This window comes from Neolamprologus multifasciatus, chromosome 23 (assembly GCF_963576455.1).
Source record: "Neolamprologus multifasciatus chromosome 23, fNeoMul1.2, whole genome shotgun sequence".
In the NCBI taxonomy this organism is placed as follows: domain Eukaryota; kingdom Metazoa; phylum Chordata; class Actinopteri; order Cichliformes; family Cichlidae; genus Neolamprologus; species Neolamprologus multifasciatus.
Window position 1 is genome coordinate 14,009,189 of NC_140460.1, and position 18,445 is coordinate 14,027,633.

Sequence of the window (18,445 nt, forward strand, 5' to 3'; positions counted from 1 at the left end):
CACAGAAACAGCTTTATTGAAGGTTACAAATGATCTTCTTATGGCCTCTGACAGTGGACTCATCTCTGTGCTTGTCCTTCTTGACCTTAGTGCAGCATTCGATACTGTTGACCATAATATTCTATTAGAGCGATTAGAACATGCTGTAGGTATTACAGGTATTGCTCTGCAGTGGTTTGTATCATATCTATCTAATAGACTCCAATTTGTGCATGTAAATGGAGAGTCCTCTTCACACACTGAGGTTAATTATGGAGTTCCACAGGGTTCGGTGCTAGGACCAATTCTGTTTACATTATACATGCTTCCCCTAGGCAGCATCATTAGAAGACATAGCATACATTTTCACTGCTATGCAGATGACACCCAGCTCTATCTGTCCATGAAGCCAGATAACACACACCAATTAGTTAAACTGCAGGAATGTCTTAAAGACATAAAGACTTGGATGGCCACTAACTTTCTGCTTCTTAACTCAGATAAAACTGAGGTCATTGTACTCGGCGCTGAAAAGCTTAGAAATATGGTATCTAACCAGATTCTTACTCTGGATGGCATTACCTTGGCCTCCAGTAACACTGTGAGGAACCCTGGAGTCATTTTTGACCAGGATATGTCCTTCAACGCACATATTAAACAAATATGTAAGACTGCGTTCTTCCATTTGCGCAATATCTCTAAAATTAGAAATATCCTGTCTCAGAGTGACGCTGAAAAACTAGTTCATGCATTTATTACTTCCAGGCTAGACTACTGCAATTCATTATTATCAGGATGTCCAAAAAACTCACTGAAAAGCCTTCAGTTAATCCAAAATGCTGCAGCAAGAGTACTGACAGGGACTAGAAAGAGAGAGCATATTTCTCCTGTTTTGGCTTCCCTTCATTGGCTTCCTGTTAAATCCAGAATTGAATTCAAAATCCTGCTCCTCACATACAAGGTCTTAAATAATCAGGCCCCATCTTATCTTAATGACCTTGTAGTACCATATCACCCTATTAGAGCACTTCGCTCTCGCTCTGCAGGCCTACTTGTTGTTCCTAGAGTATTTAAAAGTAGAATGGGAGGGAGAGCCTTCAGTTTTCAGGCCCCTCTTCTGTGGAACCAGCTTCCAGTTTGGATTCAGGAGACAGACACTATCTCTACTTTTAAGATTAGGCTTAAAACCTTCCTTTTTGCTAAAGCATATAGTTAGGGCTGGACCAGGTGACCCTGAATCCTCCCTTAGTTATGCTGCAATAGATGTAGGCTGCCGGGGGATTCCCATGATGCATTGAGTTTTTCCTTTCCAGTCACCTTTCTCACTCACTATGTATTAACAGACCTCTCTGTATTGAATCGTATCTGTTATTAATCTCTGTCTCTCTTCCACAGCATGTCTTTATCCTGTCTTCCTTCTCTCACCCCAACCGGTCGCAGCAGATGGCCGCCCCTCCCTGAGCCTGGTTCTGCCGGAGGTTTCTTCCTGTTAAAAGGGAGTTTTTCCTTCCCACTGTCGCCAAAGTGCTTGCTCATAGGGGGTCATATGATTGTTGGGCTTTTCTCTGTATCTATGAAGCGCCTTGAGGCGACATTTGTTGTGATTTGGCGCTATATAAATAAAATTGAATTGAATTGAATTGAATTGTTTCTGAGAGACAATGTTTGGGTAACAATCATCGGTGCTCATCCGCAGGGCATCAAAAACTACTCCAAACCGCAACCTGACGTGTTGGTTATGTTTCAGTTCGCGGATGTTCGTCATCCCACCCACATCTTCAGTGTTACAGTCATGTTTCAGTTCAGTGATGGAATCGCAGCGCTCACTCATGCCACAAATCCGCTGTTATACAACAATGTGCGAAAATCTACAGCCATTTTTTATTTGTATTTTGCTTCCAAGGAGAGGAACCTTGTTGAAATTATTAGGGTGGTCTTTAAAAAAGTTTTTCTTTGGACATTGGTTCATTTTCACTCACTTTCATTCCTCAATGACTGAAGCATAAAATACGCACTTAAATCGATGGACCAACCACTGTTGTGTTTCTAAATAACAGTTAACGTAGCAAAGAACCGCCTGTACATTTCATTGTATGGCAGAGGACCCCATGCAGCACTGGCAATGAATCTAACCACATAAAAGCCAAATGACCTGGCCTCCAAACTCCCCAGATCCTGATTGGATCAAGCATCTGTGAAATGTCCCACAGCCGACTGTTTGTGGGAAATAGATGTTTGGTAGCCATCATGTAGAACAGTAACCATCATTATTTTCCCCCATTTTAAAGCCTAATAAACTTTCATTCTAGGCCGGTCAAGGACTTAATAAGGATAAAACTTAAATTAAATCACAATTTACATCAAATTAAATCCTGGTACTAAACTATGCATGTCTGCTCCTTCAATCTGATTCTCATCTCCCAGTGTGACCCATGGAATTAAATACACCTTCCAATATTAAAAAGGTGGTTTTAATGTTTTATGTCAGTAAAATGTAACTAAAAACAGGATCTATGCAGACCGTGATGTTTATTAAGGAGACTGTGTGTGAATTAAAAAGCAACCAAGAATCAGTAGAAAATGTTTTTATCAAAAAAGCTTTATAACAGCAGCAAAGCCTTCAATAGGATTTTCAAAGCACCTGTTCAAAAAGTTCAAATGTGAAAGAAAAAAACCCCAAAAACATAACTTCACCTTCAAACCAATATTTGAAGGAGAAAAGTGAAGCTGTCTGTATGGAGATAAACCACACAGTTTGCTATCATCTCGCAGGCTGACCTTACTAACAGTTTTAGTCATGTTGCTGCTACCATATCTGCAGCATGCAGCCACGAGTCTAAATGGGGCAAAGGGTGTAGTGTAGTGTAAAAATAAAATGTAAAAATAAATGATCAGATTATATTATTGCAGTGGTATATATTCTAATGATATTACTCTGATGTACTGTCTGCGGGGTAGAAAAGAAATATTTCCACTGATCTGCTGCGTGTCCACACAGATTTGGAGACTACAGTGCATGTGAGTGTGTTCCCCCTCAGTAACCTCATTCCTCTGAATAACCCTGAACATACTGGGTAAAGTTACTTATCGACAGGATGACAGGCATAAACCAGAGTGGTCAGTATTTTCATTTCTTTTACAATATGTTTACTAGGGGTGCAACGATACTCGTATCGATATTGAACCGTTCAATTTTGGAAAGAGCCATTTCTCTGTAATAAACTCTCTTTTCCAAAGATGAGTGATTCCTCAATCAGATACAGGGCTCGCAAAATCGCTAGCCCGATGTCCCGGGGCTAGCGATTTTTCCAGTCGGGCTACCAAAATCTATCTCTGCCCTGCTCGTCAGCCTATCGTAGGAAGGAAAAATATATGTCAATGCTTTTGCATTCTTTCGGAAATGTAGCTGGGTAATTATATCATTGGCGTCGGTGAGCCACTGTCAATATGTGACATATTGAAATCGCGTTTGAAATTGCGCTTGTTTTTTGCTTTCACTTTGCAATCGCGCGAACTGTGTATAGAGAGCGACAGCACTGATTGGTGAGTGATGATAATTTGCACGCCAATTCCTCTGACATCGTCTTATCAATCGTTAGCTTACTATGCAAACATGACAAGTGAAATCTCCCGCAGCAAGCTTAAACATGTGAGAGGTTGATCGCGCAGAGAATCGCTGAGCATTATGTGAGTGCATGTGTAAAAGCAGCAGGATATATATTTTCGTTCTGCTGAGCCAAATAAGACAGGTCAGGGTGAAGAAGTGACAGCCAAAGAAAAGCTTACCACAAAACGGAAAAGTTATGACAAATCAGACTATAAGGCAAAAAGAAAGTGCAGCTTTATGGTTTCATGGACAAAAGAATTTCTGTGGCTGCAATATGACGAGCTAAATAACCAGGGCTGCACATAAGTGGTCCGCAGGTGCGCATTCGTTGTCAAAATAAAAAACGCGCACAAGATAAGAAGTTGCAACGCGTGTGTGCGTACATAAGATTTTCAGGAGGAGGACAGACATTTGTTTAGAACTCTTAAAGATGTCGAAGAAGCTCCTTTAAGCAGTTACTGTGATGTTCCTCCACCTCCAAAGAAATGTCAGAAGGAGTCCGAACCACAAAAGAAGCGCGTATTCTCGGAAAAGTGGTTGCAGGAGGTGAGCTGGCTTTAAACAAATGATGAACGCACAGAGATGTGGTGCAGAATGTGCTGTGAAAATTTAATAAATGACAAATTAAAAAGGCATGAACATTTTTTTGTATCGAAAAAATATTGAACCGTGACACCAAAGTATCGAACCGAACCGAACCATGAATTTTGTGTATTGTTGCACCCCTAATGTTTACTTAAGCTGGAACAGGGAGCATACCTTTCACGGTCTTCACAAAGACCTGCTTTTCCTTACTGGGGTCCTTTTCATCCAGCAGCACGCCGTGGAAGATGCGGCCAAAAGTGCCTGTCAAAGACAAAACGCAGGTTTTTAATCAGAGGAAAGGGGTAAAAGAAGGAAAGCCAGGGGCGACTGTTTCAAAGATTGAAATGTCACCTCACTCAGAGGCTACCATGCCTGGCTGATTAGTGAACAGAGGCAGACACGCTTCTGCTTAAAATGCCTTGTTGCTAAATGGGATGAGGCAGTTTTGGCTGCTTTTCACTAAGGCGATACAAAGCAACAGCAATTCAGTCTAGCTCAGAGAAGCTTTCATCACTCAGACCAACTGAGAAAAGCTTACGATGTGGAAGGCCAAGTGAGCGTGTTCATCATCTCCTTTGTCTAAACTGTCACCCTGTAGCTCCGGGACTTTTCTGAGCTAAAATGGCATTTAAGCACATAAACCATCAACATAAACGTAGAAAAAAAACTGAGCCTCAGGGCCAACTATGCCTTGTGTTTCAACAGGAAAGTAGTCGAAGCTTAACAACAGGGTTAGTGTCTCTCTCCCGCCTTCTTCGTCAAGCCTGTCGGGACCTGCTGGCTCCCAAAAAACACAACTGCACTCCACGTTCACCCCTCTGGGACGTGACCTTCTGTGTCTTTGTTGTTTAAACTCAAATCTTATTATGAATACATCTTATTTTTATACCAGCAGTTAGAAAGTGTGTTTCCTTGCTGGAGAAAACTGATAATACAGAACAGAGCAGAGCTCTAAACCTTGTAAAGTTTTTTTTGCTTTACTTTGTGTCAATATTTTCATCAGGAGTAACTATGTGCGTAACTAGGTGAAAAAAAAAAAACCCAAACTAAAAACCTTTTGCAAAGTCATCATGTCACCACAGAGGGAAATGGGCATTATAACACTAACAGCTGCACATTTCATTTGCCTGACTCCTGGCTTGCAGTGGCGCGTCTTATGGGAATAGAGTGCGATCGGCCACTACTTCCATATGAAGGCAACGTGCTACACGTGTGCTGTACTTGTGGGACCACAGAGTGTGAATTTTGACATGTTGGCTATAGTCACACTTCCTGTACCACAGCATGACTGTGCCTGGCTTTAGGACTTCATAGCAGGAACTGCACTGCTTGTGAGCAAAAAATGTTGCAATCCTACACACGTTAATGTGACAGAACATTTCCCAGATATTAAACTGGTAGCTGTGCAAAGCATGCACAACACCACTTGCTGGGAATTCTGTGCTGATGTTTGATTGCATCTTGTGACGGAGGCCAATGTACAACTATTATCCATCATTGATAAAATCATGAGCACCCTTCTGCACCACTTACTGGACCCCCCCCCCCTTTTTTTTAAGCAAATGTCTACTTTTATACATCTGAGGGGTTAATCTTTCCTAAAGATGAGATCATCACAACAAATCCACTCCAGCTTCAGTAAGATCAATGCCAAATGAGAGGTAACACTCTTGACAAATGTCTGTAAACATCTGGGATCAATATAATCCCAGTTTGTTTTTACAATTACGTTATTACTGCAAGTTTACATACATGAGTCAACTCCAGGCCCACAATCTAATACTAGAGTGCATGAATAGTTTATAAAGGCAGCAAGTAATCTCCATCTCTCTTTCCACTAGTTCCTGTTCTCTGAAGAAACTCCAAAACCTCTCAAAGGTTCTCCTCTCCAGTCCTAACAGTTTGTTACTTTATGAGCTCTTTGGAAAACTTCTTAAAAAGATATTATTTGTTACTAGGAGAAACATTTTTCAATCTTTGTAAAATATTTCATTATTTCTTTTAGACACGAGGCTTTTTATTGTGAACACAACCTCTTTAAAGTAAAACTAGTGTATTAGAGAAAGAGTGGTGCTTCTGTTACATTGTAAACAGAAGCAGGGACTAAACCACTGAAGGCTGTCAAGCAGCATTTAAAAACACAACACCCACATTTTCTTCTCCATTGTGTTGTATGCACCCTTGGATAAATGTTACATCACTCACTCTAAGCCCCGGTGTGGGCCAATATCCAGAAAACGAAGCACAGTTTTGTCAGTACCTTTACTCCATGACAAAGCTGAATAGTCTCCAAAGCGAGGAGCACAGATCGAGCCAAACCAAAGCCCTGACATTTAGCTTTGATATGAAGCCAAAGAGAAAAAGATTGAGAAAATTCAGTGTCTAAGGCTCTCTGTTAGAAACTCATACGCCTGAGCAGGATTTTGTATAATTTTGGTGGTTAATTTAAAGATCTTTTTACATTCTTTTATGACTTCTATGCCTGCAAGGAAGAGTTACAGTATGCAGCAAAACAGCAGGTGTGACCCTGCATGACCTTCCTCACCTGTGCAAGGTTAGGACTTTAAAGAAGGCCAAACCCATCCTGGGTGATCCTTTACATTCCTCATGAAAGGAGTTTAAGTTGCCGTTGACAGACTCACAAACTCGTTTGTCCCAACTCAGTTCACTATGTTTTTAATGTTGCTTTTATTAATAAAGACATCCTTCAATTATATCACTGAATTTTCAATTTTGCCACAAATTATATTTATATACAAATTGTGTATTTTACCTCATTTTTACCATGTCGTCAGTGCCCATGGACCCAAAGATCTCACTTTACAGGAGAAATAAACAAGCTGATGAGTGCTGACCTTACGCAAGTGGCCAACATCACTGCCAGTATTCACTCTTGTACACGATGTGCCTACAGCACCAAAACACTAACTGAAGTTGATCCACTCTCCTCCAGCTGGCAGTCGCTGCAGGCTGCCTCAACATGTTACATAGTTACACTTCTGTCGAGGTGTAAGTCGGGTTAGGGCGTAAGATACGGTGTAGGGTTTCCGAAGTGTTACAGTGCTGATTTAAATCCCACACTGAGGGCATGGTTTCACAACACAGGCAGCTGAAGCCAATTAGTGTCTGCTAGGCCTCAAAGTCAGTTTGCTAAATAATCTATTAGTGTGAGGTGTGACTATCTGTGTTTGTGAAACATGTGTTTTGGCTTCTGTTTATTTACACGTTTCTAATTCATTATTTTATTTGTGTTTAGAGAAATCTACTTATAAAAATTTAAAACAATAACAAGTGTTAATATCACCTTTCAGATTCAGCTGAGCAGCAGGAAATACACAGATGGGTAGTTAAAATTCATCCAAGTCCATTTTTGTAACAAGCTTCCTGACTATTCCCGATAGTGGCAGGAATATTCCTAACTACTGTTGCTACAATCCCATTGGTTTCTAAAGTTGTGCTGATGTATCCTGGCAGGCTTCAACCATACAAAATCTTTTCAAACAACTTAACTGCCAACAGCAGATAAACTATTTTTAAGGCCTTTAGAACCAGACATATTTCAACTAGAAATGTTCAAATACTAAAAGTGAAAGCATGGGTTTTTTGCAGAAACATTATTTCTTAAAATTAAGGAGTAATTCCAATTACAAATAAAAGCCTAATTATTGTGTTTTACTAGCACTTCTCCCTTTAGGTTATGCTAGCACCATGTAATTTGTAATTTAAGCTTAAATCTCAACTCAGTCTGTTAAAGCAATCTCATTTAAATTTTTTTTTTTAACATTTAGTCTTTTCCTTTTTCTCTCTGTTTATGTTCTTTATATAGAAAACTCAGAACATGACAAAAACATGCATGCTGTAAAGTTAAATTAACAAACGATGCTGGACGAAGCATAACAAGATTATTCATGACTGCAGGACTGAAGCTCCTTAAAATCTGTTTCATTTCATGCGTATATAGACTAGATCGCGCAAATCACTCGAGTCTCCCTGGAAATGTCGCTAAAAGGCAAAACATCGGGGCATAGGCCTAAAATACTGGGAAGGGAAATACCTTCATGTAAGACGTCTCGTAGTGTGACTCGCTCCCTTGAGATTGCAATATCTTTAACTTTAGCTTTGGCCTCCATCAGGGTCACACTCCTCAGGTCATTCTTCTCTATGCGCAGAGATGGGTAACCTGTAAAGACGCACAAAAAATAAATAAATGAACACATTTCATTAATTCATGAAACCTGCTGTGTATGCATTATGTGCTGCTGTGACATTTCAGTTCAGTTTGTCTTCAACAACTTTTTAAAGGCCATTAATGTGACCAGTTAATGCAAAGTTTGTTTGTTTTTAGGTCAGGAGCAAAACTCATTTAAATAGGCTATAAACACATTCCTAATTAGAGCTGAAATTTTATTTTTTATCTTTTTAATCTGTAAAGAAATATTAGTACATTCTGAAAATCAGTGTTGAACAGCCTGAGATAAATGTCTAATGTCAACCTTATCTCTCAGTTTTTCCCAGACTCGTTGGGTTTTTCAGCAAATTTGTTGCTTCAAAAAAAATAAATAAATAAAAAATCTTAAAATGTGACATTTTTGTATCCAAACATCAACCATTAATTAAACAATCTGTCTAGGCAACTGCTTTGCAGCAATACTTAAATTGCACTGATATACCCAGACTAGCAGTGTATTTTATTTAACAAACAAACAGTTAATTTACTGTAACTTGCATACTTTGTGGGGCCTACTGGAGGGCCAGCTTTGGCCCCTGGGCCACATATTTGACACCTGTGGTTTTAATTTCATTTCCAGAAGCATCAAAGTACCAAAGGATGAATAACAGCTTGAGTATGATGACTTCATTGTAATTTCTCGTTGATCAAAGTACACAATCACCAAAATAATTTGATGCTACAACATAATGTATGCAGGTCCTGCTGCTGGGTTGACAGTCCTCTCCTCACGCAACAGCCTGTGTCCTGGTATCCCTTCCACTCTTGTCACACCGCGATGCGAGACGCAGCAAGCTCTCTTATCTGCATATATATGTTTGGCATCCTGGAGGAGTTGCACAACCTGTGCAACTTGAATGGTCTGCAGGCACCTGCTTTTTTTTTTTTTTGTTTTTCATTGCTTCTGTGAAATCAGATCAGAGGGAGCAGCAGTTTGTGCCCACTATGTGCTAAAACCATTCCTTTCTTGTTTTTTTGAGGGTCGTCTTGCAGTGGCTTCTCCCGTTTCCACTTCGATTTGCACAAAAGCAGGTGAAATGGATTCATAATGGTAAAATGGTAAAATAAGACAATCAAACTGCAATACATATTTTCTATAGAAACAAAGTAAAATTTGGTTTATAAGAAGTAAGAGATGATCTTTGTTTAAACATTAAAAAAAAAAAAAAAAAAAAAAAAAACCCTGAAAATCATAATTAATGACAGAACATTTCTGCCACAGATGAGACAACATCCACACTGAAAGACACAACAATCCTGTCGTAAATGATTCCACTTTGTCATTTTACTCACTTTTTATCTATGTCGCTTGAGGGTTTAAAGGCACACATAATCCAAATCTAAACAAACCTCTTACCAAATGACTGACACATTTTTTTAAACCTGGATTAGCACACAAAAACAACCTGGGAGCTTCTGCTTCGGATCGCAAGTGTCATATTTCTTCTAAAATATGTAGACTAAAAGAAAAGAAATGACAGCAATTCCAGGAAAAAGCCACACATGTACAGTACCCTGCACATGTTGCATCACAGCGACTTCATGCAAAGTCCTGTGTTACAGCACATCTATTACATAAGCTCCCCATGTACTCGCTGTTATTAACTGCTGGTTTTCAGAGGCGAGAGGTGATGTGAGATTAGGTTAAAGAACATGATCATCTTCGCAGTATATTTTTGTAGTATGTTAGACAAATGTTCCAGTATATCTTTGGGGATTAAAAGAATGTGACCATCTTTGGGTTCTGTTAGACAGGTGGGCGCCACCATTTATCTGCTGTGAATGTTTTACACTGTTTTCTTGTCATGTCAGACTGCTTAAATAATTTCTGAGAATGTTGTGTGCGAAGGACCTTGGGCCGGTAACAGCAAGAGCAAACAACATTCTGTGCCCCCACTCTTGTAGGGAGTAGAAAGACAGGGAGCCCGAGGTCATAACTTAGGCGCCATGATAGATAAGAGACCGTGAATGTTTAGGTTTACGACCAGGTGGGGGCCAGTAGAAAGTATAAACAGCTGTGTAACACATCACCATTTTGAGACTTGCTGTGACCCTCTCATGCATCTCTCCCCATCCGGATGGTTGTTTATGCTCATTGTGTGAAAATTGTATGGAAATAAAGGATTGTTGATTGAGCATTTATACACCAAGTATTGTCCTTCCTTCAGCCCAAAGATTCAAAGAATTGGGAGATTTTAACAGTGAAGTCATAAAGTTCCTTATAGATTACGCACACACAAACAAACACAACAGTTAACAAATGCTAGCTAAAGAGGCAGATAGAAACTAAACAGCTCTTCCTGTAGAAAGAAAAAGATCTGAACCAGAGTCAACAAGAATCAATGACCCCTGATCTAAACTCGTCATGTGTATAAAGCACATGTGTCAACAGAATCCGTTTCTTCCATTCCAGCCTCTCCACCACTACGGGCAAGACCAAAGATGCTGGCATAGGATGTCAGGACTGTAAACCTGCACAACGCTGGAATGCGCTACCAGACCGTCAGCCAAAAGCTTGGTGAGAAGGTGATAACTGTAGGGTGTGATTATTTAAAAATGGAGGAAAATATAAAACGATCATCAAGCACCCTCGGTCTGGAGCCCCATGCAAGATCTCGTCTCATGGAGTCAGGATGATCATGTGCACAGAATACATTTCTGTGGTCCTGACTCCCTTGATATCCTTAACACACTCCTGTGTAGGTTTTGGGCTGATTCACCACCAAAACTACACAGGAGGAGCCCGGTGGAGGAAGTGAAAACAGGATCTTAAATGTCAAAACATTTAGAAATATGCCATAAACACCTCTTCTTAAAGCTCTACTGTCACAGTGTGGCAAAAATTATCATGGGGCAGAGCAATGCTGCCCCCTACAGGTCAAACTATGAGCAGTGATTATATCAACAATGTAAACGAGAACAGACGTGGTTGGGACTGCACACAATCAATCCTAGTACTCTGAGCCCGACTTCTCAGGCAATTTTTAAATTTTATTGTGCTTTACTTAAAATTCGTATTATGTTTATGTGTTTTATTTAGACTTAAGGAGTTTCACTGATCTATTTCATTTTGGTTCTTGTTTCAGTTCAAGAAAACCCAATACTAGATCAAAGTATCCCTCAGTGTTCTTAACCATAAGGAAGGATTCCAAACTTGCCAAAACCCTGTTCTTTTTTTTCTTTTTTTTGGAAAGCAATGACTTACAAATCTCACAGACCCATACTTTACAAACTGAGAAAATGTACAATTTCAAGGGAAAAACGTCAATTCGAATTTGTTGCAGGTCTTAAAAAAGTTTGGACAGGGCCATGTTTATGACTTAACAACAGTCGGTAAATGTCTGGGTGCTGAGGAGAGCAACTGCCAGACTTTTGGGAGAGGAATGTCCTTCCATTCTTAGAGGATTCTGGCTGCTCAGCAGTCCTGGATCTGCTTTGATTTTCAATGCTCCAAATATTTTCAGTTGGTGAAAGAGCTGGACTACAGACAGCCAGTTCGGCACCCAGACTGCAGTATGCGGTTCAGCATCATTTTTGCTGAATTGTGCATTTCTGCATCATGTTTATATGATGACTTCTTTGCAGATCACAGGAATCCAATATTTATTGTCAGCCTTGTCCCTTGCACAAAGACATTTCTCTGTATTCTCTGAATCTTTCCATGACATTATGCACTGAATATAATGAAGAAATATTCACAGCCTTCTCAATTTCATATTGAGGTATATTATTCCAAAGTCAAAATTTGTAGTTGCAGGTTTTTGCAGATTGGTGAAACTCTGCCCATCTTCACTTCTAAGAAAATCTGCCTCTCTAAGGCTACGATCACACTGCAGGTCTTAATGCTCAATTCCGATTTTTGTCTGGTTGTTCACACTACAAATAAAATGTGACAGCAAACGCGCTCTAGGGTGAACGGTTCAAAGCCCTCAAAGCGGCCCACATGGGCAAAAGAAGACGTCACACACAACGCGCTCTGTTTACGGAAGTAAAAATGGCAGCTACAGAGCTGGTAGGTGTTGTATCAATTTCTGCACAGTTGTAACAGACAGAATTTTGACAATTTAATTAGCGAAAGAAGGACACTGAGAAAAAAGAGAGCCCGTCCTTTAACAATGGCCGCCATGCTTTCTCGTTTGTCTTCTCCGACGCTGATAACTGGCATCTGTCTTGTGGCAGTGACGTAAAAGACGGATTTAATGCGACATGACCGTTCAAACAGTAGTCGCTTTCTAAAACATCAGATATGTTTCGGATTCAGTACCACAAAGTGAACTAGGTCGGATTTGAAAATATCGGATTTGTGCTGTTCAAACTGTCCTACCATGATCAGATATGGTTCGCATAGGGTCAAAAAAGTTGGTGCGCTTTGGCCTGCAGTGTGAACGTAGCCTAAGATGCTCTTTTTAGACCCAGTCATGTTAATGACCTGTTATTAGGCAGCGAAATGTTTCACCAGCTGTTTGTTTGTTTTTAGTACCACTTACTTCTCCAGCCTTCCATTTTCTCCCTCCCAACTTTTAAAGGTGTGTTACTGCGATCAAATCTAAACTGAGCTAATATTTGTCATGAACTAGTAAAATGTCTCAGTTTAAACATTTAATATGATTTCTGTTCTATTGCGAGTAAAATGTGGATTTTATTAGATTTGTAAATTAAAACAAAATGTAATAATTTGCATCCAAGCTTTTTCAGAAACATGGTAGGATTTTAAAGAAGATCATTTTAGAAAAAAGGGTGAGTGGAGGAGAAGACTCTTTTTACATATTCACTGATTATGATTTCTTTAAACTGGGAGTCAAAACTCAAATAAATTCAATTATTATACAAAATTATAAAACAAAGAAAGTCAACCTCACAGCCTAAAACCATCTACCAGAGGATCTACAGAATTCTTCCTTGAATAAAACACTAAATGATTATGATATTGATTAATGAGTCGAAACTATTGTAAATAATGATTTTATATGGTGACAAAGAATGCCACAGAAAAGCAGGTGACATGTACAGCTTAAGACAAACAGAAAACTTGAAATGAAAGGAAAAAAAACAAACAAAAAACAGGGAGGTGATTTCATCCTGCTGCTCACAATATCCTAACTATAATACACAGCAGGTAATTAACTTCCCAGAAACTTACTTTTGGTTTCATGAGGGGGAGCACCGGGGTTTTGGAAGGAGGAGGCAGCAAGCTGGAGTATGGGTGCAGAACCAGGGTGGTTGTCTGAAGACGAGACGAGAAGGGCAGGGAGGGAGTGGCGGGTGGGAGAAGGTGAGAAAGAAGGGGTTTAATGGTGAAAGCACACAAAATCACAACAGGACCTGAATGAATGAGTGGATGTGTAACTCTCGCTGTAACCTTTCAGCTCAAAACATCCATCAAACCAGGCATGCTCACTAGGTGAGGACACTCATCCACCAGGGGCGGAGTTAAACAGGGAGGGAAGGGAGTTCAGTTGAGATAATCACATTTAGCAACAAAGGTTTAAGACACACAAGGAGAAGAGGCAGTGGGGTTGAGATGAGGGTTGAATCCACAAGAGGGCAGCGATGGACCATTTACTGACAAAAAATAGACGTGTGTACAGCTGTGGTACTCAAACGCACACCTCTCCCACCAAATTGAAACAGGCACATCATCATTTCATGAGGTCTTCCTCCCTGCACCAACATATTGTGCTATGTGTAATATCTGATGACGACCTGTAGACTTCTTTGTACTTAATGCATCTTAGGAACACATTATTTTAAATCTGAAAACTAGTTATGTCATCATTTTATCTGAATGAGATAAGAAGAAATGTGAGTTGATTAGGGCTGTGTGATATGACCAAAATCTCATATCCCGATATAAGAATTCTATCGTCCCGATAACGATATAAATCACAAAAATGTAACATTCTGTAAATTCTGTGAATCTCGAGCAGCTCGACTTGCGTGAAGTGTTTCCAGCTGGAGTCAAGTGTTTTAACCGACGCATGAAACGATACATTTTTAGACATAAGTTGTAACGGACGCCGTTTTCTTTGTGAGTATTTATTACACGGCGTGCTGCGGGGAAAAGCCTGTTCTAACGTTTGAGTCTAAGGTTTATTTTTTAGCACCTGATGGCTCTTTTTTGCTTCTCATCCGTAAATACTCTGCATACTCTTTCACGTGATTCGGTTTATCTTGAAAAGTCTCAACAGGATCTTGAGCTTTATTGTGAAAGGTTTATGTGGAAAATAAACAAGCGGACTTGCGATGGTTTTACCGTCGTTGTTGCTAACCACAACGCATAAAAACAGGTGCTTGTCCGTCCGTAGTGTGGTTATATTAAATATAAGAGAAAGAGAGAACTTTAAGAGATTAATATAACCACTACCGTGACCATCAAAACGATGAAAAAATGTTGCCGCAAACAGTTTATTTTGTGACACCACGAAACAAACGATTGCATAAAATGAAACGATAGACGTCTTTATATCGTCATCCGATATATATTGTTATATCGAACAGCCCTAGAGTTAATTCTAGCAAAGGAGAAAAACAGAAGTTTCTAAACACTAGATGCTTGGTCTGCTCTTCCCACGTCTGCGTTTACAATGTGCCAACCACTAAAACAGGCCCATTTTTCTCCTCTTACTGCTGTCTGACACAAAGCACATGGTGAGGACATTTACACATTATTCCCACAGTAACAGGTCACAAGGAGAGGAGCAACAACAACGAGAAAGAAGATAGCATTACTGCAGAACTGTTTGCTTCATTACAATCATATGATACCAGTTAAGCTAACTGAGTCATTCACAGCCAATTACTGCATTTGGAGAAGCATCCAAGTTGGAGATACCTGAGCAAGAGAAGAAAATATGTGGAAAACTGAATCACTTGTTTTTTTTTAATGAAACTTGAACAGATGTTTCATCTTGTGATTCAGAAGTCTGAGGGGTGTGGTGTAGGGGAGGTAAAATCTTACTGGTAACAGGGGCGGCGTTGTTTGGAGTGTCAGCCCTCAGGTACTGCGTGGTCTGGGTGGATGGCTGAGAAAGGCCCTGTGAACTTCCACTGTCACTCACACTGAAAGACACAGAGTCGTATATTATACGTTAAAACAAACAAACAAACAAACAAAAACAGTCCTTGATAAACATCCTCCCTCCGTTAACAAGTGATGACCCTGGAAGTACAGCAGGATATATGCACAGTTAAAAAAATGTAAAGCACAGGATAGTTATTTTATTTCAGTCAGTCAGGTCATAGTTTTAATTGACAGTCACATGGCTCAAGGTGCTTTATAGCGTAAGACCCTATTTGGTGACATTGAGAAAGAAAAACTCCCTTTTAACAGGAAGACACCTGCAGCAGAACCAGGATCAGGAAGGGGCAGCCATCTGCTGTGATTAATGAGGGTGAGGAGGAGGAAGACATGACAAAAGACACATTATGGGAGAGTTTAATAATAAATACTAATAATTACTACTGATTAAATTCAGTAGTGATGTATAAACACACAGAGAGTGAGGAGAAGATGTTCAGTGCATTATGTGAAACATCCACACAAGCCTATTGTAGCATAACTCAGTAAAGTAGAAAGTAGAGAAGGTGTCCGTCTCCTGAATCCAAACTGGGAGCTGATTCCACAGAAGAGGGCCCTGAAAACCTGCAGTCTGTTTAAGTTAAATGCTCTATTGGGACAATATGGTACTATGAGGTCTCTGAGATATGACGTGGCCCTTTTATTAAAGATTTTGTTTGGGAGGAGAATGATTTTAAATTCAGAATTGAATTTAAAAATGTCTAAAATGATAAGTGTGTTAGCTTGTTAAAATTTCTGACTGTCCCGATGGCAAACGTTTCTGAATGTGCTGATCTAATTTCACATTGATAACCTGTGCAAGCTTCAACTGAAGTGGAGATTACAGGAAGGAGTGCTGCTCTTAAGACGTCACTCATGCATCAGGTTGTAAGATTTCTTTGGAAGGAGAACAAGCAAAAGAACCGTACCTGTCCTCCATCTCCACTCTCTTCATGCTGTGCAGGTGCAGGATGGCCAGAATGATGGCCACGAGGAAGATGACAATGCAGCAGACACTCACGCTTATATAGAACACCTGGGTGGAGGTGGTGGGAGCGGTAACACCATCTACTGATGACACAAAAATGACACAAATTAAGAATCAGACAAACAAGCCGCTCTAAAAAAAGAAAAAGGAAAAGGGGGGGGGGAGAGAATTACAGCATAAGAAATTCCATAATCGCATGATGCAAAAATATGATACGATGGCCACAGTATATATAAAAAAAAAAGGCATACATGGAAAAGAAAGTATGAGAGCACCTCAGGCTCCACTCAAGAGTTAATGGAGACCTGGAAAAGCAGTGACTGTGCCCGGGATCCAGCATCTGAGAGCTGTTCTCATCACCTCTCTAAAAGCCTCAGAGGGCCCCGGGCTCCTCGGGCCTACCCAAGCAGAAGGGAGACGACCCACTAATGGTGCTTTGCTTCAAGGAGGCTCACACAAGTCTGAATAGATGTGAACAACCACTCCAACTCTGAGGGGTGGGTGGGAGCTGACAGAGTGGTCTTCAATAGCACAATGACTCCTTCTCTTTAGCCCTCAACTCATTTTCTTTTTTTCCTAACGAAGACCGACTACTGAATACAGCTGCCATCATAGTGATTTAACATCTGTCTCACTAGGCTGATGCCACCTGTGAACAATACACGCAGCAGGAAGAGGGGGAGCAGGTGGAAAGTTTACTTACAGTCAGGCCGAGGGAGAGAGTTATTGTTGAGAGGAATGGGGATCTTTTCAGAATCGATTCCTGTTTGGGGAGGGGAAAAGGGAGAGAGAGAGAGAAATACATAAACTTCATTTAACATCAAATTATCAAAATATATTCAAATGATGCTAACTTCTAGCTCGGACTCGGCTTTATTAACATAGGCTTGGTGTAACCTCTTATTTCAGCCTCTGTTTTAGAGCCTTTCTTTATAAACCCATGCTCCTGATGATTATTAATTCATTTTAAGGCTGGTATGAGCACTTTAGCAAAGTGTTTTTTGCTTTTCTCCATATTTCTTCTGGTGATTTAAACCAACTTTTCTTCTCACTGGTTCACCTGTATACACTATCACGCCTGTAAACACTTTTTCCCCTAAAAACATAAAATGAAATTTAAACTTCTTCTCAAAAACAAGTTCCATCCACAACCAACAGACTATGATGTGAGGTGATGCAAAACATGTAACACTGAAAGAAAAAAGTAAGCACTCGGTGAAGTTTAAAAATGCTCATGATAACAGATAACATTTTTTACTTTCAGTTTCTTTGACTACATGAACCCAGGAAATATGGGACCTCGGATTTCCACCACATATTCTGAACTCCAAGGATAAAGCATTTCAGACCAATACTGCAGTGATGCATAACAGCTGAGCGTTACAAGTAATTTATCCATACAACATGACAGCAACACAGAAAATGGTTTAAATAAAAAAAAAAAAATTAAAAAGCATGTCTCTACTACACGACAGGGATTTTCTTTTTCCTAAATCTTTGGTGCAATTTATTATAAAGCCCAAAAGCAGCTCATTTATCTCAACATTAAACAAAAAGCTCTGCTTCAAACAGAAGAACGCAAAACAAACTCTTCACTCTGTTAGTTTGGTCTTGTTTAGAGGGTGATGATGAAACCCTTGAAAAGTTGAGCAGTTGAGTTAACTTATTTTGACAACAAGTTGCGATCATAAAACAGCAAACACGGACAAACATTTTCAGTCCTCTCCAGTGTCACTGCAGGCAGCGACAGGAAGGAATGACTGCAACTCAGGCACACAAAGAATCTGTTCATGCTACCAATTCGACTCCTGCTTAAAATAAGACGGGAATAAATTTGTTTCCATGGGGACATATGGCAAGAAGCCTCTGGGCCACATGTAATTATCTTCAGGCAGTTTGAGAATAGCAGCAAACGAGGAACACAAGAACCGGCACATCTTCCTACTGTTACTTTAACGTTTGGTTAATAATGTAGGGGAACCAGCAGTATGACAGATTTTT

At 40.0% G+C, this 18,445-nt stretch overlaps 1 protein-coding gene and 1 long non-coding RNA gene across 4 annotated transcripts in view; both read right to left on the bottom strand.

The window, feature by feature from the left end:
* Positions 1 to 18,445, bottom strand: part of ryk (receptor like tyrosine kinase) — a 55,508-nt gene that overhangs the window by 15,934 nt on the left and 21,129 nt on the right. The window contains exons 5-10 of one of the 3 annotated variants that reach the window (XM_085150304.1): positions 17,148 to 17,207; positions 16,386 to 16,524; positions 15,358 to 15,458; positions 13,540 to 13,623; positions 8,226 to 8,351; positions 4,346 to 4,432 (exon numbers count right to left, since the gene is read on the bottom strand). In XM_085150304.1, the coding sequence (XP_085006430.1) occupies positions 4,346 to 4,432; positions 8,226 to 8,351; positions 13,540 to 13,623; positions 15,358 to 15,458; positions 16,386 to 16,524; positions 17,148 to 17,207 (597 nt within the window). Of the gene's footprint in view, positions 1 to 4,345; positions 4,433 to 8,225; positions 8,352 to 13,539; positions 13,624 to 15,357; positions 15,459 to 16,385; positions 16,528 to 17,147; positions 17,208 to 18,445 lie in introns of all 3 variants that reach the window. The other 2 variants (XM_085150303.1, XM_085150305.1) reach the window with 2 other exon arrangements.
* Positions 4,791 to 8,219, bottom strand: LOC146491210 (uncharacterized). Its single transcript, XR_014872230.1, has 2 exons — positions 7,854 to 8,219; positions 4,791 to 7,711 (listed from the first exon to the last, which is right to left on the bottom strand). It is a non-coding gene; the product is annotated as an uncharacterized LOC146491210 (long non-coding RNA).